This window comes from Puma concolor, chromosome A1 (genome assembly GCF_028749965.1).
Source record: "Puma concolor isolate L17-30 chromosome A1, mPumCon1.1.hap2, whole genome shotgun sequence".
NCBI classification, from domain to species: Eukaryota; Metazoa; Chordata; class Mammalia; order Carnivora; family Felidae; genus Puma; species Puma concolor.
Genome location: NC_141667.1, coordinates 25,471,264 through 25,492,912, shown reverse-complemented (window position 1 = coordinate 25,492,912; position 21,649 = coordinate 25,471,264). Strand labels below are relative to the sequence as shown.

Here is a 21,649-nt window from a genome sequence, read left to right as displayed (position 1 = left end):
AACTGAAGATGTGAGTTCTAAGCATGTGGAGCAAAAAAAATACATTCTGAGAAAGTAATAGCTTTCTTCCCAGTGACTGACCTCTTCCCTTTTCTCAATCCCCTGAGGCCAGAGGATAGTGGTGAGATTTTGAGTGGGGAATGCTTGGACCAACCTGTGTTCAAATCCCATCATAAAGCTAGAAGGTAGCAAGGCACTTGAAATCAGCCTGCCTAGGCTCACTTAAATGATTTCACCTTTTTAAGTGTGTTTCCTTCTGTAAAAGAGAGGCACTAACACAGTGGCCAGTGCTGTCATCAGGAATGAGTTAATAAATGTAACAGTTGTGCAGACTGTAAAGCACCACAGAGACACGAGATGTAGTAGTTGTTTTCAGTGTCGTTTTATTTTTTTATTTTTATTTTTTATGTTTATTTATTTTTGAGAGAGAGTGAGAGAGAGCAAGAGCACAGGAGAAGTACAGAGAGAGAGAGACAGACAGACAGACAGAGGATCCGAAGCAGGCTCTGTGCTGACAGCAGAGAGCCCAATGTGGGGCTTGAACTCACGAACCATGAGATCGTGACCTGAGCTGAAGTAGGAAGCTTAGCCGACTGAGCCACCCAGGTGTCCCTGTTGTTTTATTTTTGTAAATAAAATAAGAGATGCCACATGATCCACTTTATTGACTGTAGGTTTCCTCCTCTATCGTTGTGGCTTCCCTTCTCTTACAAAACCTGAGGTTTGTTTCCACCTTCTTCAATGGTCTCGTTTTCAGTTCGGGCTCTTTCAGCCTGGAAATTACCTTACATTCTGTGAGCTCACAAAGAAAGTAGAGAGCAATGTGGAAGCCCTGAGGCTCAGGGGGAGAAGACCGGCGTTTTGTACTTTGTCCCACCACCTGTTAGCTGTGTGAGTCGGCTACATGACTGCACATCTTAGAGCCTCAGTACTCTAATTTGAGATGCAGATAAATACATACCAGATGGTTCTGAGGGTTAAATGAGAAAAACAGTTGTGAAGCCTCTTGCCCAGTTTATAGCCCATGGTGTTAGCCTAGGAAGGGTTAAATCCCATTTATTTCCTGTCTTATTGGGTACAGAATTCCAAAGAGAATAGACCAGCTGTAGGAAGCACTGAAACAAGTTAGGAGTAACGAGGAGACAGTGAATTCATTGGAGAAGGAAATGAAAAGGGAGAATAGAGGGAGTAGGTAAGGAAAAAAGTGGGGAGGAGAGAATGGGTAGATGATGAAGGTAAGGAGAAATCACTTCTATGAGATGAGAGTCAGCTCTCTTTCTACAGACCACAAAATGTCCATGGAATTCTCCCTGAGTACAGCCCTGCCAATTCAGCCCTTCTAAAAATAACTTTTTTTAATCAAAAAGAATATTCATATCCTTCTCTTCCAAAACAACTGTTATAGACTCACACCATTAGAAACACTGATTTGTCTTTGCATACTGTCAGCTTTTATTTATCCTCATATCTTAAAATACTTCCCCCAAATCTTCGTTGACAAAGAGAATCACAGCTCTGTAGTTAAGTTTCAAGACTACTGTTATAATTAGCAAAATGATACGAAATGTGAAGTTCTTGAGCAGGGATCCCTAGGCATTCTCTTCTTGGAAAAATGTAGGTCTTTACTCTTTCTTCTTTCCTTCTCTCAAAGTCACCAAATTGTCAGGTTTTTGTTTTGAAAAAGTAACCCCCCCCCCCCCCCCACCCACAACCCAGGTTGACACTTCTTCCCTTTCTTCCCTTTGTGTAGGGGAGCTTGCTTTGATTTTTGGAAGGACTGAGTTAACTAACATTTGATTTCTTAGTTCACAACAGGCAACGGTCTGTAAAGTGTTTTGAGCTCAACCTGTGAGCTTAATTCATTTGTTGGGGATGAAACTTTCATTTTGAATCATTGCTAAACCTTGATTTTCACCTTGATTGCATTCATTTCTTTTAGGTCCCAGATTTACTTCCTCAGTCATAGAAGTTATTTATTTTTGAGAGTCTGAGAAATAATAGACATTGTGTATGTGGCATTTGGGGAGCAATGCTAAGAAGGTAATTAAATGGGTAGATCAAAGCAAGTTGGCTGGGTTGAAGAAAATTTAATCACTTCTTTATTTCCCATTTGAGAGAGAAAAAGTCATCACATTTCTCTTTCCACTTGCCCACTGATCTTTAAACTTTACCTTCATACAAAGGGCCATCATCACACCCTCCATACTGGGTGACTCTCACTCTTTACATTTTAACAGTGTTTGCCAGGTTAGATATTAAACAACAAATGAAATGAAAAGGGCCTATTTATATAGTGCCCTCAAATCCTGCCTGGGATTCATTCCCAGTCTAACAGACAAGAGATTTCTTTGGTGAATGATTCCCTGAGTAGGTAAAGACATAGGCAAGTTTCATATCTGTTCATTCGCCAAAGCTATGTTCAAACAAAAACTAGTTCATGGTTGAACAACACAGATTCTCAGCATGTAACTCTACTCACCTAGAGCGGGCTGTATGCCTTAATGGGGGAGGCGGATAAATCTAGAGTGTCACAGTAACAGTGTGTGCCTCTCATGGGGAGATAGGATGCAGGGAGAAGCAGTTTACCTAGTAGGGTCACGATGCACAGAAGGATGGCAATGAGAGCCCCTGTGCTCAGTCCCGTGGGGTGGACGAGGGCCTCCGCATGGCAGGACTGCATGTTCCCATGGTGGTCACATGCACAGACCCGGACAGTTACTGTCCCAGTGCTGCTTTGGACTGGGTAGTCGTTGTCTGAAATGACCACAGGCAGGAGATAGGTGCTCATCTCGTGTCTATTATAGCCATTTTTCCGAGTTAAGATTCCTGCTGTGTTATCTGGAACCGGAAAGCAAAGTCAATGTTAACGTGCATACCACGTCATGGATTGCAACAATTGTGATGACAGTAGATAGATAGAGATAAAGATATAAATATATAGACAGAGAAAGTAACTTGGGCTCCTTTACCTTTGTTGTCTTGAATGGTAAAGTTTGAGCCACTGGTTGCTTCAGGGGCCAAAGAGAATGAGAATTGGTGCCCACTATAAGGGTCGTCTTTGTCAATGGCTCGTAGGGTCTGAATCAACTAAAATCAAAACCATAAAGCTGCTATAAAGTTTTGGTAACTCAAAAGCATTCCTTACAGTGTTGCAGTAAATTGCTTGACTAAATGATTTCTGATTTTAATTTAAAAACGATAGTCTCTAGAAAATTTACAGTGAGTCCACTCTATGCAAGGAAATGATGGGTTGGAAATAGAGCCCAAAATAACACTTTGTTTTGGGGCTATCCTGGGCACTGTATGTAGGATGTTTAATAGCAAGCCTCGTCTCCTCCCACTACATACCAGTGACACCCTCCTCTTTGTGACAATCAAAAAATGTCGCCTGGGGGCAAAATCACTTGGGTTGGCAAACACTGCCCTAGAGTGATACAAAACTATAAAATATCACAGTGATCTACCACAGCATTTCAACTAAAAAACTTTGGGCACTCTGTACAACAGCCTGTTTAGAAATGCAGTCTTGACATATACATAAACCATCAACTTGCATAAAAACTAAAAAGAAAGTTTGTACATAAAACAAAACTTCAACTTCCTGCCCTAACATGTATTTTAACAGTGTACCGCTGTTTCGACAAACTGTAACATAATTTTATACCATTGGTAGAAAAGACCTATTTCAGGTGGGGACAAATGTGTAAAACAGGAAAACATTCACGAATGTGTATTACTTGTACAGATGGGCAATATAAGTAAGTGGAACTATGAATTATAGGCAATTGTAAAATATGTCGTAGTTATTGCTTTCCTCTCTGTACACATGGTAATTAAAAGTATCTGCTCACCAATTAAGATTTTTCAAATAAAGCTGTGACTAATCTATTTTAATGAAAACTCAGGACTGATTTGAATCCACATCAGTCTTTGAGAATGATGAACTTCCAGTTCTTAAAAACTGCTTGTTCTCTTATGCAAGTTAAACATTCATTCTGTTCTTATTTATAGTATTAATTTTGTTAGCATTTACTTCATACTTAATTCAAACCTGGCTCTCAGCTCTGTGTATCGTCTGAGTTATTAGAAGATCTAAATTAATCTGACTAAATTAATTTACTTTCTTATGAAACTCACCTGATCTGCTTTTGCCTTTTCACAGACAAAGGTTTCATAGAATTCAGCAAATTCCGGGGCATTGTCATTGACATCTAGAACTTTAATATATAGAGGGACTCGGCTGCTTTGCTTTGGATTATCTGCAACATGCCAAAAAGAAGGGAATAGGCATTTATATGTCTATTGTCAACCCCCTTTAGACAACAGTCACTCACTCCTTTCTCATTCATACACAGATTCCCCAAGGCTCTCTGAGTACCACAAGGCACTGTGTACCAACTTAGTCACAAAAAAGAATTAGTCACAAAAGAGAATGCTTCTGGAGTTGGATACACCTGCTGGAAATACCTAGGAGATAAAGCTACTTGTGTTGATATAGGGCAACTGTATAGCAACCCCCAGAATAACACAAAAATAAAGAAAAACTTTATCCAGGAAAGGCAGTTGAGAGGCAGATTTTAAGGGAAGCCAAAGAAGCAGGGAGATGGGAAAACATTTGGACAAAAGAAAGAGCCAGGGGGCTGGGGGCGGGGGGGATCAAGGAAACCAGAGGATGTTTTCATCTTAGTTTTTGTGCTGAATAAGAGCTAGCCATAGTGCTTGGCATTTTGCTATATTATCTTATTTAATCCTTACAACCTTTTCTGTAAATACAGTTTTTGCCCCTATTGTATAGATGAGGAAACTGATGCACAGATATGTTAGGTAACTTGTCCATCTTCACAGAGATAATGAATGAGAAGTAGAGCCTTGATTTAAACTTGGGTCTGTCTGACTCCAAGCCCAGACCGTTCACCTAGGATAGTGAGAGAGCCGCACCCATGTTTGACAACCAGGGACAAGTGAAGTATCTGGGGTAGTGTGGAAGACAGATTCCTGGTCTAAGAATCAGGAGTTAGAACCTCTGAACTCAGCCCTCTTCATTCACTTCACTTATGTATCTGTTTGTTCGCTTCATAAATATTTACTGACCATCTAATTTTTCATATGTGCCAGCCACTAGTTGGGGTGCTGGGACACATGGGGAACATCACAAAAATCCTGCATGCTAAGTTTTATTCTAATGGGGGCAGACAAACTGTGAAATGGTACATGCTATGGAGAAATTAAACAGGGAAAGGGATTGGAGAGAGATGGAGGTGATACTTTGCATGGGATAACACTCAGTCTCATCTCATGAGATGCCATTTGTACAGAGACACAAATAAAAAGAATTAAGCTATGTGAATATTTCCAGCTCTCCAGAGGGAGGGAACAGTAAATGCCAAGGCCCTGGAATGGGAGTGGGCTGGTTTCACATAAGCTCTGGGCTTCTGTTGCATCAAAGATAGTTAAGAAGTTTAGACAATAAGATTCTTAAGTTCCTTTGCATCTAAAATGTTTCCCACATTAGTCTTCCAAAGTTAGAATTGCCAAAGATGAAGTCTTAAAAGGTCTTTATCACTAGTAAGTACTTTCAAATATATCACAGAAACATTAAATCTTAAAAAAAAAAATTAGGCACAAAGCTTAAAATATGCATGAAATGACTACTTCAGTAAAAAATAAAATTTCATGATGTTATAAAAAGTGGTCCTTTTCAGTGCAAAAAATAATTTTGTAATTTTAAAACTTTAAGTATGCTCTGCCATTGGTATCTGCATTAGTCCCTCCACATAAATTCTGAAGAGCGTATTCCTACCTAACAAATTTTTAATTAAGAGTTCTTAACATTATCACAAGGCAATGCTTCATTTTGCCCATATTGGTTATTTATTATTCTATTCAATATCCTTCAGCCATTTCAAATCTCGTGAGTTACGTTGACAAAGAAAACTACTGTAATATACCATTAGACAGGGAATATTTCACACCAGATACCCAACTGAGCTAAAAATGTTTGAACTTTTAAAATCAAAAACAAAAACTAAAAAATGAGCTATAATTTAGAAGCCTATTTTTAAACATTTAAATGTTATTTTAAAAATACTTTTTCCTTCATGTACTTAGGCCTACACATTGTGTTTACATTACACAATTTTCACTGTGTATAATCATTTTATTTGAAGCATTCATTTGGCATTATTTTTCTTTGCCTTTAATTTCATGGTGACTTCCATAAAATTCACTCTAAACATTTTATTGATTACTTGGTGGTTTGGATTGCTCACTTTGGTGTACAATGGAAAAGCTAAAATTTATATCTCTTACTTCTGTAATGATTTTGAAATAGAAATTCTGTAGAAAGCCAGGAGATAGATATCTGAGATATTTCTAAGTAATGCCTACAGTTTTTAATATACTTGATTCTCCTCCCCACCAATCCTAACCATGAGTTCATTTTTTCAGCTGCTTCTGTAATGTTCTGATTTATAAAGCTTTTTGGAATTGAATCCCATATGTACCAATTCAACCTCATCTGAGAGGTACATTCTCATGTTATTATTTCTGAACTACATAACATCCACAGTTGCCTCTGCATTTGTGAATGAATGAGCACATGCCTAGAAGAAACATCACTACAAATCATTACAGGGCTCTTTCCCTCAATAGGTATCGAATAGGATATCAGTACATGGTGACTAATTTCAGCGTTACTTCATCAGCCCTTGCTGGGACACTCACTCCATCAATTGGGGACAGTTGCTCTGTGAGGTTAGACTTACTGATCTCTGTTGCTATTACTGTAATGTTGTGCCACAGCAATGTTTCTCGGTCAAGAAGTTTCGACGTAAAAATTGAACCATTTCCAGAATCAATGTTGAATATTCTGTCCATATCTGTGTGTCGATCAACAGAATACCTAAAAATGCAGAGCAGAATTTAGAATGGTTTTCTTTTCTTTTCTTTTTATCGAATGATAGTTGACACACACTGTTACATTAGTTTCAGGTATACAACATAATGATTTGGCAAGTCTATATGTTATGCTGTGCTCACCACAAGTGTACCATCTGTCCCCATACAATGCTAGAAAGGTCCTTGTTGTATTTGTTATTCTCACACCCTGCAACTATTCCAAGAATGTCTGTTACATGAATTTTTTCTACCTTGTAGCACATATCTGAATATCTATAACTTAATATTAAGTAAAACATTCTGGAAAATTAATTCTTTACAATTGAGATCCTAACGTAAACCCATTAGACAAGTTGCATGAGTTTGAAAATCAACAATGAAGTTTTTTTATATGTAATTTGTATCTAGTTTGTATATTAATACATTTTAACTCTAATCTTAGAACTTTAATGTATATGTGTGTGTTCATGTACATAAGTAGGGCTATTTGTCTAGTTTTCTATTATCCATTTTATTTTAAAATCATTATGTTGAAAGAAGCAAAAAATGGCTAGTGTGGCTGCAGTTAGTGAGGTAGGAAAGGGAGAAAGATGAAATTGGGGAGAGAATCAGAGGCTGGACTGCAGAAGAATGGGCTGGCCACGGCAAGGATTTGGGATTTGTCCTAAGAACAATGTGAATATACCAGTGGATTTTAATCCAAATCATGTTTAATAAAGATTGCTGGTTGAATTGAGGAGAATGGTTGGCTGGTGCTGTCCCAGCTGGTACAAGAGAAGAACAGGATTTGGGGAAGATCATAAGTTCCAGTTTTGATATTGAAGCTGAGATGCCCAAGAAAAGTTTGGGAAGCAAAAGAGCTAGATTGACAACTTAGATTTCCTGTTCAATTGTCTAGGAAGAGAAGGTCCAGTGAAGGGAGAAAAATATTAAGGACAGAATCACTTAAAAGATGATGGAAGGGGGCACTCGGATGGCTCAGTCGGTTACACGTCTGACTTCAGCTCAGGTCATGATCTCACAGTTTGTGGGTTCGAGCCCCGCATCCGGCTCTGTGCTGACAGCTCGGAGCCTGGAGCCTGCTTTGGATTCTGTGTCTTCCTCCCTCTCTCCCCCTTCCCCACTCATGCTCTGTCTCTCTCTCTCAAAAATAAATAAACATAAAAAAAAAGATGATGGGAGAATGAAGACTCACAGTGCCCAGAACAGTGCCCAGAACAGTCCCAGAGCCAAGTAGGAACTTGATAACTATTTAAGGAGTTAAGAGAATTCAACGAAAACCAAGAGGTATCTTAGAAATCAAAGGACAGGGTGCCTGGGTGGCACAGTTGGTTAAGCGTCCAACTTCAGCCAGGTCACGATCTCGCGGTCCGTGAGTTCGAGCCCCGCATCAGGCTCTGGGCTGATGGCTCAGAGCCTGGAGCCTGTTTCCGATTCTGTGTCTCCCTCTCTCTCTGCCCCTCCCCTGTTCATGCTCTGTCTCTCTCTGTCCCAAAAATAAATAAACGTTGAAAAAAAAATTAAAAAAAAAAAGAAATTAACGGACAGAGTTTTCTCAACACTGAAATTGACGGAAGACTAGTAAATTTTGAGAAATGTTATCTTCTTTATAAATTTATTACTAGTTTTGGGAATAGCTATATATGGGGAAATATGTATGTACTCTGTTTTATGTATGGGATATTAAAGAGAAAACTCAGAAGAGAGTTTATATGTTAAGGTCATTAGGGGAAAGAATTGCCCATTTCAGCTAGATTCTGAATGTTGGCTCAGCAGAAATACAATTAAGTAAATGACCTAGCTACTCATACACATGTAGAATTATTATGAATGCTCCAAGAAAAATAAACTCTTGTTACTAACTTGTAGTTTCTATTTCAATTGATTATTTTGCTTTAATATAGAACTGGTGAATTATCTTAATAAAATATATTTTTGTCATCTATTAGGGGTCTAAATAAAGTAGATATTTGATTATTGTAGGCTATTTAAACCTGATATTAAAGAGAATTAATGAAGTTCAAAAAAGCTATATACCTTTCTATATCTCTATCTCTATATCTGTATCTCAGGCAGGCCACCTCAGAATTTTAATGTTAGTTTATATAAACCTAATATTTTATTATTAAGTGTTCATCTCTTACAGATGAAACAGCTCTTATTTTTGCAATTTGTGTCATGAATCAATGTTTATTAAGAATTTAGGCAACAGCATTGAACTTGATCAACTGCCTTCATTTTTAATTTGAGAATGACAAATATTTATAGCACATAATTAATTTCCCAAAAAGGAAATTTCAGTATTCATAGACTCTTTAAGAACTTTAATCATTGCCTACATTTTTTGCCTATGTTTTTTCCTTCATGAAAAAATTGAGCTTAAGATGCACTGCTTATTGTCCTTACAAGCTCTTACAATTATATACAGCAGTAATCTTTTCTTGTTATTTGTTTTCTTCCTGCTATACTTTTAAGTTTTACAAGCAATATTTTCCAGTCAAGTCTTTGAAATAAAGGGTACAGGGTGAAGAATTGTTAGTTGGAGGCAGTAACTATTTAAATACCAAAGAGAAAGTAACTATTTAAATACCAAAACTGTATATGAGTTTCCCCCTTAATTGGGAGATTTAAAAAGTAATAGGAAACCTCAGATTTCTACATTATTTAGGAATGATGTTTGCACATGAACCCTTATTTGTTTGTTGTTTTTTTTTCCAAAGTAATTTCAATTCATATCTAGTATATTTACTGTCCAGTCATATTAATTGTAGTCATAACAGATAAGAAACAAGGTAATCAATCTTAACATGATTATAGCAGATTATTTTGCTAGGTAGCTCTCCCCCCCAAATTTATTATATTCTGTGATTCAATAATTTGTCTTCTAATGTATCCTCTCAAGTCAGGGAGATTTTAGGTCAGGAAAGGAAGTATGTTTGCAGGTAGATTTTTCATAATATCTATTCAGAGTGACATTTTATAATACCCTTTCATGGAAGTCAAGGGGCATTTCTGATACAGTTATTGGAAGAAAATTATTTTATGTAATTAAATAATTAAAAACTTGTATCTGCATAATGATAAATCAATGTTTGGGGGAGGAGATCTCTAGTATTAATTGTGTACTTAACATTGTCTAGCACCTAGTTGTTCAATATTTACATCTTGGATAACCAAAAACTATGTGTGGATATACTTTCCCAATATAAGAATCAATTTTATCCTATAAAAGGACTTATTGGAATATGCATTTATATACCAATATATCCTTACTTTATCCTTATTGGTATTTTTATCCTTAAATCTATATCTATATATGAAATCCATATGTACCAAGAAAAGGCTGGCATAGAAAACTTTAAAATTAGCTGACAGCCAACCCAGTCTGACAAGCTAGCTACTTCCTTTAATAAAACATAAAATAATGCAGTGAGTTAAAATGGTATTCATTATAAAAAGTGAAATAGACATAAAAATGCAGCCTAAATTCCCAGGAGACATTATCTCTTTCAATTAAAAACATGTTGAATGATCAAAGAGGTAACAAAGCTCATATTTATATAAACTTCCAGCATTAACACTTTTAAATTAGTCTTGACATTGACTTGCTGAGATTTTTTTCCTTACACAGGACAAACTCCAAGTGACAGAATAGTTGTGAAAGTACTTAAAATTATCTGTGTTATGCAAGCAAAGGCCATCATTCATTTTCCTTATTAATAATATGAAATGTATATAGAACACTTGATCCACGAGCTTACATGTGGCTGCTTTGGGTTGACCATAGTCCAATTCAAGGAGTCTATAGATATTCCAGTAGGATGACAAAACAACAGAGTCTATTTTCCCAATGATTTAAAACTATTCCCTGAAAGTAAGTCAGTGCATTTTTGTGTTTTAGATGTGGGACTTGCTATCAGGTTTCATTTGAACAAAGGGCTCATGGTTGAAAAGTTAGAAAATGCCTTAGAACCTCAAAATCTTTTATCTGCAGTAATATTTTTCATGCAGCAGTCAGTGTGATCCTCTTTAAAAATTAGGTTTAGATTAGGTAATACTCCTATTCAAAGCTTTGCAGTGGTTTCCTACCTCAATTAGAATAGAACTCAGTCTTTACCAATACCTTCAGATGTCCCTAGGACCTGCCACACTTACCACCTACCAAACCTCCTGTTGCCTCAGACCTTCCCAACCACTCCCCACCTTGCTCACTTTCTTCTAGCTTTGTAAGCTTCCTTGCTACTCCTCTTCATGCCAAGCAAGCTCTGGTATCATACCTTACCCTCATTTCCCCCTCTTCTTTGGACATTCTCCTCCCAGATTCACCATGGTTCATCCTTTCATTTCAATCAAATCTTTACTCAAATGATTTCCTACCAAGGGCAAGCCTGACCATGCTATCTAAAATAGTACCCCAGATACTCTTTGTTTCCATACTCTGCCTTATTTTACTGCTTACAATGTATTTCACTTGAAATATTACATATTTGTTGTTTGCCTATTTCTGTCTTCCCCAATTAAAATGTAAGCTTAGTGAGATTAGGACTTGATGTTGTTCTCTATTGTATCTCTAAAGCCTAGAACATGCCTGGCATAAGGCAGGTACCCTGATCAGAATATATCTGTGGGCTCACTGGCAAGAGTTCCTCTAGTCTACTTACTTTCTTTTTTTTTTTTTACAGGGGATAATTTACACAATAATATTCTTATTTAGCAGTTTTCTCATCTAGTCAAGTAAGCTACTGACTAAAGCCTGGAAGTTGTTGACTCCAGTGCCTTCATGATAAAATTCTAGAATACTGAAGCATCTGTGATTTCAAAGAGCAATGAGGTTTTCTTGCAGCATGATTTACAGCTAAGGTATTAGGAATGTATGGGGAAAATAGAGCTCGCTTACATAGTATAAATTAGGATTCAGCTCTATTAATTTCCCCAGGATTTTGCAGACATATATCATGAAATGATTCTTATTTTTATCCATGTCTGAAAATGAAAATAATTACACGTCCAAATGGAGTGTAATTCTGCCTCTAAGTGTTACAGGATAGATTCTTCCACACTTGAAAAACAGACTATTGGCCTGGTGTCTTGTTTATTAAAAATCACAATGCTCTCTCCATGCCACTGTTTGACAAATCTAAGACCTTCAAGAAAAATTCCAGGCCATTCTGTTCTATTGCCTTATACCATTTTCATGTAAGCAGTAAGCTCCTATAGATCATTTTGTGTCCCCCCCGCCAATTTTGTGGGGTTTTTTTAGGCTTATGCTGCTGCTAAAATAATTGTTGAGCAAGGAGAGTAAAGATGCTGTTTAGAGTCGTTTTTCAGGAAGATACAAATATCTAATTGGAAGAAAGCATTAATTTTCTAACTTGCAGGTGATACTTGAATAGCAATCAACTGAAGTTTATGAAAAAGACATGTCTCAGAAGTGTGCTTACTTGACAGGATTCCTGGCAGCATCAGGATCTTGGGCTGTGACTGAGCCTATGGTTGTGTTTATCTGAGCATCTTCTCTTATTTGTAGGATGTAGGCCAGTTTGCTGAAGACAGGAGGCTCATCCACATCTTCCACCATGATTCTGACCGTAGCTGCATCTTTGAATGGACCCAGGTAGAGAAAGCGGGGTTCAACATGAGGATTGGAGGCTTCCACTTTGAGGGTGTACACTTTCTTCTTTTCAAAGTCCAAGACCTTGGGGTGGGTGGGGAGAAGAGACATATTTAAAGCAGCCAAGACACAGAAAGACGAGACATAAGGCATTTTTAGTGCAAATCATGGGTAGTGAATGTGGTTATATTGCTTAGAGACATCACCACACAGTGTGATATTGGGCAAAGGCATGAGATGCCACACCATCCTGATGAAAATTGTGGGCTGAAACCATGCCCACTATTGCCTTGAAAGTGGGTGCAAGGGTGCAAGGTATAACGGACAGGGAAGAGAACCTGGAAGCAGGAGTCTTGTATAAAAAAGGACCCCCTGTAAAGAAAATTCTTGTATTTGACTAGAGGGAGCCATGTTAGGGGCAAATTGGCAAATCTGACTTTGATTGAATACTTAATGAGTGTTTAAAATTTGCTGGTATTGGGGCACCTGGATGGCTCAGTTGGTTAGGCTTCCAACTTCAGCTCAGGTCATGATCTCACGGTTTGTGAGTTTGAGCCCCATGTCAGGCTCTGTGCTGACACCTCAGAGTCTGGAGCCTGCTTCAGAGTCTGTGTCTCCCTCTATCTCTTCCCCTCCACCCCCCTCACGCTCTGTCTCTCTCTGTCTCTAAAAAATGAATAAACATTAAAAAAAACTTTTTAAAAAAAAAATTTGCCAGTATCTGGACCCCACCCTGGATCATTAAACCAAAATATCTGAGGTGGGGGTGGGAATCTATACTTTTACCTCCCCCAGTGATTCTAATGTGCAGCCAGAATTGAGAACCACAAGTTTGCATCATGACTTCCTCTTCCTCATTCAGATAAAATAGATTTAATATGTTTTTTTTTTTTTGCATGTGCCTGAGTTGATAAAATATTCCAAGTGATATCCTGATAAGGGCATTGGGCTAATTACTTGCCAACGAAAGTAATGATCATTGTTGTCAGAGGTCTTTAGAAAAAGTATCTCTGCTTCTGGAGACATAGTGAACCCAAATGCTTATTGCTGACTTTTAGTTTTAGATGATGATATGACAAGGCTCACTAGAAACACAATTAATCAAGACATTAGTGAAAGTGATTTAGTCGGCTAGGCAAAATTTCAGTTTGAATCTGATAAGGCACTAAGAAAATTAAAAAGGTTAATGCACACTAATGGGCTTCCTAATTATATTATAGTATAAAACATTGGTCTGGATGTCGCTTAAACATGTTTTATTGTGTTTCCAGGTATTAAGACATGTAATTCAAAGCTTAAGAGGAAAGGATTTTCTTGTTATTTACATCTACCTGTGCTTATTTTTACCAGCAAGTATGCTAAAGGAGAGAGAAAATGTTATATCATACATGATAAAAATGCAGTTATTAAAAAAACTCACCAAAAATAACAATTTTTAGCTTTGAAGCACACAGTTTATTGGTTTTAAATTTTTGCCACACTTCTGTGTACTGCTCTGTGATGCTAGACAATTTGGGGGGGGGTAAATAGTGAATAAGTACATAGGACAAAAATTGGAATTCAGAAATATAAAAAATTTATTATTGTGTTCCAAAAAGTAGCTAAACAGCTCATGGGAGATTTGTGTTATTTAATTTATTTCTGTGGTCTTTTTATATCCTGTCTTTAATTCAGGCTACCTTTATCACTGCTTGCATTACTCTTTTCCTTCAAAGCATGTATCAGAATTTAGTTACACATTTGTTTTGTTTATTTGCTTCCTTGTCTCTTTTCTCCCTTAGATTGGCAGTTCCGTGAGAGCGGACACCATTCTGTTGAATGTACCATTGCACCTCCCGCATCTTGAAGAGTGCCTAACACTGTCTATTATTCATTGACTATATTTACTTTATGTACTTTAATGTACATCATTTATTTCTATCATTTATTTACTTATTAGGAGGTTCTTAATAAAAATTTATTAAAAGCATGAAATAAATGAATGAATGAATCAGATTATTGAGGACCTCTAAAAGCCAACCATTAGACTTGGCATTAAAAAAAATAATTAGTAAAACAAGAATCTAGAGGAATGTTCATGTGAGATATAATTGTCTCGGTTACTCGAGGACTAGAGAGAAGTGAATGTGCTCGTTTGTATGGTATTTAACAAACGGCATTACCTTTTTGACAGTAATAACTCCTTCCTGAGTTTCTTGGTCGGTGACGACATCGAACATGTCCAGCCCTTCTCCCTCTGTAATGCTGTACTCAATTTCGGCGTTTTCTCCCATGTCAGCGTCGCTGGCTTTGATCCTGCCAATTGGTGTACCCGGTGGAGAAGATTCAGGGGTTTTAAACTGGTATGTACCTATTAATCACCAGACAGATATAAGTCAAACACAGATGAAGGATACTCTATCACAATAAAGACAAACCCCATTTTCTAACAGTTCTTTCAGACATTACTAGGGATGCAGGCAGGTTTGTACTTTCCTTGCAATAATTAATGGCACTCTATTCTCCTTACATCCTTACTTTCATGATTGCTAAGAATATTTCTTCTGTCATGACCCGTCTCTTTGCAAATGGAGAACACTTTTCTTGTCCTGTAAATAGGTCTCCAGGTTCATGGTATGATGGCGAGAAAGACTAAGCTGCTAGAGAAGGGTGCAGAAGGTTTCAAGCCCCTGTTAACTCATCTAGCAGAAAGAACGGAAAAGAATTTAACCTGAACTATGACTTTAAGCCAATTACGAGGTATTTCTTAAAAGGGTTCTTTGTGTCTTTGCTAATAATAACTGAAGGTGAAAATAAATGACAGCGATCTGGAGAATGTATCCAAGTAGACACTCTCACCCATACATGGAGCTGGTCTGGCTGCGGTTAGGGATACAGATGGACACATTGAGAGAGAAAGCTCCTAATAGTTTCTTTAAGTAATCTTTCTTTTAAATTTCATTACAGTACTTTTTCTATGCGTAGGTTTCTCCCATTCTTGTATTTGTGTTGTTGATTTAAAACCTATATTTCATAAATGTACACTTTCCCGATGTCCTCATGTTGCAAAATTAGTTTAAGGAGACTGCATGTGGCTTTCAATTTAGATCCGCCAGACTAGCATGTACTTAGGACCATAACGACAAAAAAGTGTCAGAACAAAACTCATTTTCCTCTCACCCATTACATTTTGCCAACTATCTGTGCAAATTATTTTGGAAAAAAACAGACTATGACTAAATATCACTAAATATCACTAAAATATAGTCATTCAGTCATATTCAATCATAGCCCATTAAGTGTTGGGCTCATCCTTGGCAAAATGATAAACAAGCCAAGTTTTTCCTCTAGAGTTATTCTTCTCTCCTGTGCTTTGGTATAGTATTCAGTAATGATCCCAAGCTATCCACGGAGAGAGCAAAGTGAGGTAGGGTCCCTGTGGTATTTAAGTGCTGATGAATCCTTTTGTTATCCTTCCCCAGGGAATTCCCATATTGAAAAGGAGGTTTTGGGGCGAAGTATTGCTAATTCTGATATTGTCATTTCAGGCGTCTGTGGGAAAAAAATTTAGGGCCAGTAAAGCCTATCTTCTACCCGTTACATCAGAAATTAGTTTTTGTTTTGTTTTTGTTTTTTTTTTTTTGCATTTAGCTATGAGTAAATACTTGAAAAAAATTAAAGAAAATGTAACAGTTCTGGTTGATCCATGTGTATCTCTATTATAAAAGAAGCCCATGTGAGGCAGCATTGGGAAAGATATGCCATGTTTGGGTAAGGTGGGCTTTCTTTTTAATGGTGGGCAGCTATTTTCTCCTGGAAGACAGGATTTAGGTAGTTTTCTTAGATCATGGTCAGAAAAGAATTTTGTTCTTGGAAGAAAAATTACATTAAAACCAGTATCCTCTTTCAAGAGCTTTGTATGAAGGGCTCTAGTATATTGCTTGATACAAAGCAGGCATTTAAGAATGTTGTTTTTCCTTCTTTTTTTCCTATCTAGCCATGGGAGTTATTGATTATAGTGATGATTTTTTTGGTATCTCAATTAACCATAATATAGAAAACTATTTATGATTACAAATGGATTAAGTACATGGTTATTTCCCCAGTTGTATTTTTAGAAACAGTTAAATGATAAATCCTCCCTTATAAAGCTTTGTGGGGATTTAAAAGAGATTAAGTGACTGATTAAATTCACAAAACATAAAGTCAATTTTTTTTTCTTACAAATAGGAGCATTCTTGTATACATATGTTCTGCACAAGCAAATTTATGTCTGTGGTAGTCTTTTTAATAAGGAAAAATAAAACAATGGTGTTACCTTTACAACTATCACCATATTATAAATCATTCAACTACTAAAAGTATGGTTATTCTTAAGTTCATTAATATTGATAATTAATAACAATGGAAAATAAATATCATTCTTAAAGTTAGAGTTTTATAAAAGTGCACTGAAGAAATTCATTCAATCAAATGTTCCTACTCTGGGGAAACCGGGGAGGGTTGTCGTTGACATCAGTTAGCGTGATGTTCACCGTGGTGGTCCCAGATAATCCCCCCATCTGGCCACCCATATCCTTGGCTTGAATCACCACTTGGTACTGCTCTCTGTTTTCTCGATCCATGTTGAGCAAAGCTGTCTTGATGATACCTATGGATGCGAAATTCAGAAATGGAAAGGGATGTATTAAAAATACTTTATCAAATCATTTATTTATGCAAACGTAGATGTCATCCACAATACTCAAACACTATAATGTAATAGGTGACATAAAGATGATTATAGATAGCCTTTATACTGAAGGAAATTATAACCACATAGGGGAGATAGATATATTTTAAAAACACCTATGATTCAAGAATTAAGTACAAGTCAAATCTGTAATAGTATAGATTGTAGGTAGTATAAATATCATGTGTTATAAGATAACGTAGCAAAATATAACTTGGCATGTGGTACAGTGTTATACTACCATAGCTGCTTGATAAAAGACATTTAAGTGTACTATGAGGAAATTGCTAAGGAAGTCATTTCCTTGAACTGACTCTTGAGCTTTACTTTACTGAATCAGCTAACTGCTCATCAAATATACCTCCCGTAATGAATGTTCAGAGGATTTTCTAAGTCACAAACTATGGTCTGAAGAAAACACAGCTCATTTCTCCCATAATTATCATCCTGTATGATCCTAGAGAACTTAAGTTTTCCTAAAGCTGATGTGAGCATTAGTTCAACTGGTCCCAGCAGCGACCAACATTCATTCTTATGTTAGGTTAATTTTATCTCTGTTGTTCAGTAGTTATAAAATAAGTAGTTGAAAGAACTTCTAAAAGTTTGCCTAATCTCTGTGTAGGCTTTATGCTTAAATTAACAACATTCTTTCAAAAATCTTTATAGGCTTTAAAGGCTTTCAAGGCTTTAAAGGCTTTATAGCCTTCTCTCGTAGCACATTCCAGTGCTTAACAACTAATGAAGCTGAAAATATCTTTTTTTTCTTTTATTTTTAACACGAACACCTCAGACAACAGGTCAGTTTTATTCCTATAGTCCTGGCTTCAGTGAAAGTGCAGCTGTGTCTGTTCTCCAATAACAGGACTTCTCTAAATAGAGGAGATCACCTTAGCCTTTGTCCTTTACGTTGAATATTTCTAATTTTTCACCCTCATTGTTTTTCAACTCAACATTTTCTTTCTCCTTGGGATTCTTTCCAAGTTCGTTGCACCTCTTAACACATAAATTTCCAACTGGATGTGGTAACCTAGAAAAGTTTTGATTTCTACTCACAATAATGGATGCTTGGGAAATGTAGAAAAGGAATTCAACTCCTATTATGATAGCAAAAATATGTGTAGAATTTACCGTACAGCACAGACAATATTTCCTAAGAAACAATTCATCAGAAGATAGTATGCTACTTTGTGGATAAAATGCAGAAAGATGAGGTGTTAAAAAAAGAATTCCATTAAGGAATCCACTTTGTTTATTAGGATGCTATCAGCACGAGCTAGACAATGTCATAATAAAATCTTACTGGCTTAACACAGCTAACGTTAATTTTTTGCTCATGCTCTGAGGAGGCCAGCAAGAAGCTCTGCTGATAGTAACAGACATCCAGGCTGGAGACCAAGGCCAACATTTGTTTCCATCTATGATCACTGTGGCAGGAGGAAAGGAATGTGGATTGTGCACCAGGTCCAAAAGTGCGGCGTGGAAGTGACTTGAATCATTGCCACATATACCGGCCCAAACAAATCTCATGGCTATATCTACCTTTAGAGCAGGGTAGAGAGATGCCAAATAACTAGTAAAAGAAGAATTGGAATATTTGTAAATAGCCCTAATGGCTATCAGGAGGTATTTGTTTTTAGGTTCACTCCAAACTGGAAGAAAAAACTGACATTGTATAAGTTTTCTGAATTTACCCTATATAAGTAAAATGGATGAAACATCCATTGTCAGATTTCTGAATTAAAATGATCTGGATATCATGTTTACAAATATATTGCTGGTGAAATTTGGCAGATGAATCTAAGAATATTCAATTACACTGATTGTTTTTTTAATAAATTGTTTTTATTAAATCAATTAAAATTATGGATTGTAAAAAGAAGATCAAAAAGAAATTCTAACCTGTTTCCGATTCAACTGAAAAATAGGGCTGCCCCTGTAGGATACTATACACAACTTTAGCACTGTTGCCATAAGTTGGATCATCAGCATCAGTTGCGGTGACTTGGACAACAAATGTGCCTGTAATGACAGAAACATGAATTGAAAATAAATCAAGGACCCATGTAGATCCTTGATGCACACACAGATAGAGAAAGCGTGATCTTACTTCTGTACAAAAGTATCTTGACAAAGGAGTTGAGAATTTCAGGATGATACTAGGGTTAAAAAGCCTTGGATTTATCGGGACGCCTGGGTGGTTCAGTGGGTTAGGCGTCCGACTGGTTCAGGTCAGGATCTCACCGCTGGTGAGTTCAAATCCCCACATCAGGCTCTGTGCTGACAGCTTGGAGTCTGCTTCAGGTTCTGTCTCCCTCTCTCTCTGCCCCTCTTCTGCTTGCACTCAGTTTCTTTCTCTCTCTCTCCAATATAAATAAACATTAAAAATTTCTTTAAAAGCCTTTGGCTTCTCATTCTGAAAGAGTGTGATCAACATTTATAAATGTTGTAAGGGTTAGGTTAAAGAGAAGCATGGGATAACCATGACCTTGGGTGGAACCAATTTCAACTAATGTCCAAAGATGAGATTTGATTGGACTCTTGCTATAGTCATTCTTTGAAGTTATCCAGACCTAAGTCAATCAGCATCTTGCATTGCTTTATCTACAGTGATTAGTTTTGGGGTTGTCCAATCATGAGGCCACTTGAGATTTTCTTGGGAATTCTGTGTCATGAGTGCTCTTTCTCCTGGACTGTAATGTGCTGATGTAGGGCCTGTCAATGCAGCAGCTATTTTGTGACCTCAGAGATGCCAGCCTGAGGACAACGCTGAATATGACAGAAAATTTCAGAGAAATAATTGAACCCAAATCAAACCATCTCAAAAGCCCATTTTATTTTTGACCTAAGTATGACTTAAGTCACTAAATACTTTTATTTGTTTAAACTAGTTTGAGTTGGGTTTTCTGTTCAATAAAAGCATCCTAAATGATAAATCTATCTGATAATTCTAAGAGTTTGAAAGATCTTGAAACTTAAAAGAGGTAGTGTTGGATTAAAGAATTATTAGAATACTAGAAAATTCACATCTGGAAACTGTAACTCCAAAAAAATTATTATAATTACATGCACAGAGAAGGCAATGATGTTTTAGATCAGCATTCTTGTTTTAAGGACTGCAGTCACCGAATAACCTTCAAAATATTCCTGACCCCCGTGAAATTCCACACAGATTTTTATGTGTATGCTTACATGTTTATTTCACTGAAGAGAAGATCCATAGATTTTATTGGATTCTCAAAGAGATCTGTGACTTCCAAAAAAGGGTAAGACCTTACTCTGATGAAGATCATCTTATGGCTGACTTTTGATATTCATATCAGATAAACAGTAAGCATACTGTTGGAGTTCTCCTGTCCATGGGAAGGACAGGGAAGTTACGTTCAGGGAATATTAGAAGTTTTACATTGCTTTTGTAATATCTAACCAATCCCGTTTGTTGAACAAATATATTGTACTGTGGTGGATGCTCTGGATGTAACATGTTGGTGCATGAGATCGAACACCCATCCTTGTAATTTGGGAAGGAAGTTGGGGACAAAGCACTATATGACCTCAGAGCAAGAGCTAATAGTAGTTAACTAGCACCCACATTCTTACTTGACATCAATATAAAATTTGAATGCTTTTACAATATGATTATCTAGATGTTTTGAGCACCTGTTAGTTGTCAGATATTGTACTGGGGGCTCTGTCCTTGTTTTCTTATTTCATCCTCATGGTAATCCTTAGCTGTTGACAGTTATTATTTATTTTTTGTAGATATGAAACTGAAGGATCAGAGACATCAAGATGCTGCTTATTAGTAGAGTTTCAAATTCAGGTCTGTTTGACACCCAAAGCCCATTTATACCACCATGCTGCTATCCCACTTTGTAATGTAGGATTAAGATGCCTTTTTGTATGATAATAATGACGTGTTCATTTATGATAATGGTTAATATGAACATAACTGTACCTGTGTGCAAATTAGAAAGAGCCTTCCCTTTCTTAAGACATGTTACGTCCAGCTGCCCCCAGATATTTATAATACATACTTAATTCTAACATAGTTCAAAAGTGAATGGCACCCTCTATAGTTGTGGGGGTGACACCTTGCACATCAAATTTTGTTTTCTGGAAACTGTTTTGCTGGGTGGTGCTGATGTTGAGACTATTGCTTATTAATTGTTCCTTACTTTTACCACATAGAGGAAAAATATTTTTTCCTAACAAATCTTCCTCTTAAAAGAGTTTTAATCCCTCTCTTTTGCTTGGCTGATGGTTTGTGATTTTTCTGATGAAACAAAGTGGTTTTAAGTAATGAGACGAGCAGCTTCTTGATGAGAAAGATTTAGATGGTTTACAATCATTTCCATGGATTAGATTTTTCTAAGTCTTGGAACTGTGACCTAAAATGCCTCTGATATCTGACTCATAGAATTATAGAAGAG

General features: G+C 36.8%; 1 protein-coding gene across 6 annotated transcripts in view; it reads right to left on the bottom strand.

Moving 5' to 3' along the window:
* Positions 1-21,649, bottom strand: part of CDH6 (cadherin 6) — a 128,733-nt gene that overhangs the window by 8,107 nt on the left and 98,977 nt on the right. For 5 of the 6 annotated variants that reach the window (XM_025924669.2, XM_086676392.1, XM_086676393.1 and 2 more), the window contains 8 exons: positions 19,119-19,238; positions 16,971-17,138; positions 14,671-14,858; positions 12,339-12,592; positions 6,765-6,901; positions 4,138-4,259; positions 2,970-3,087; positions 2,587-2,838 (listed from right to left, as the gene is read on the bottom strand). In XM_025924669.2, coding sequence (XP_025780454.1) covers positions 2,587-2,838; positions 2,970-3,087; positions 4,138-4,259; positions 6,765-6,901; positions 12,339-12,592; positions 14,671-14,858; positions 16,971-17,138; positions 19,119-19,238 — 1,359 coding nt within the window. Of the gene's footprint in view, positions 1-2,072; positions 2,839-2,969; positions 3,088-4,137; positions 4,260-6,764; positions 6,902-12,338; positions 12,593-14,670; positions 14,859-16,970; positions 17,139-19,118; positions 19,239-21,649 lie in introns of those variants that run through there. The other variant, XM_086676400.1, reaches the window with a different exon arrangement.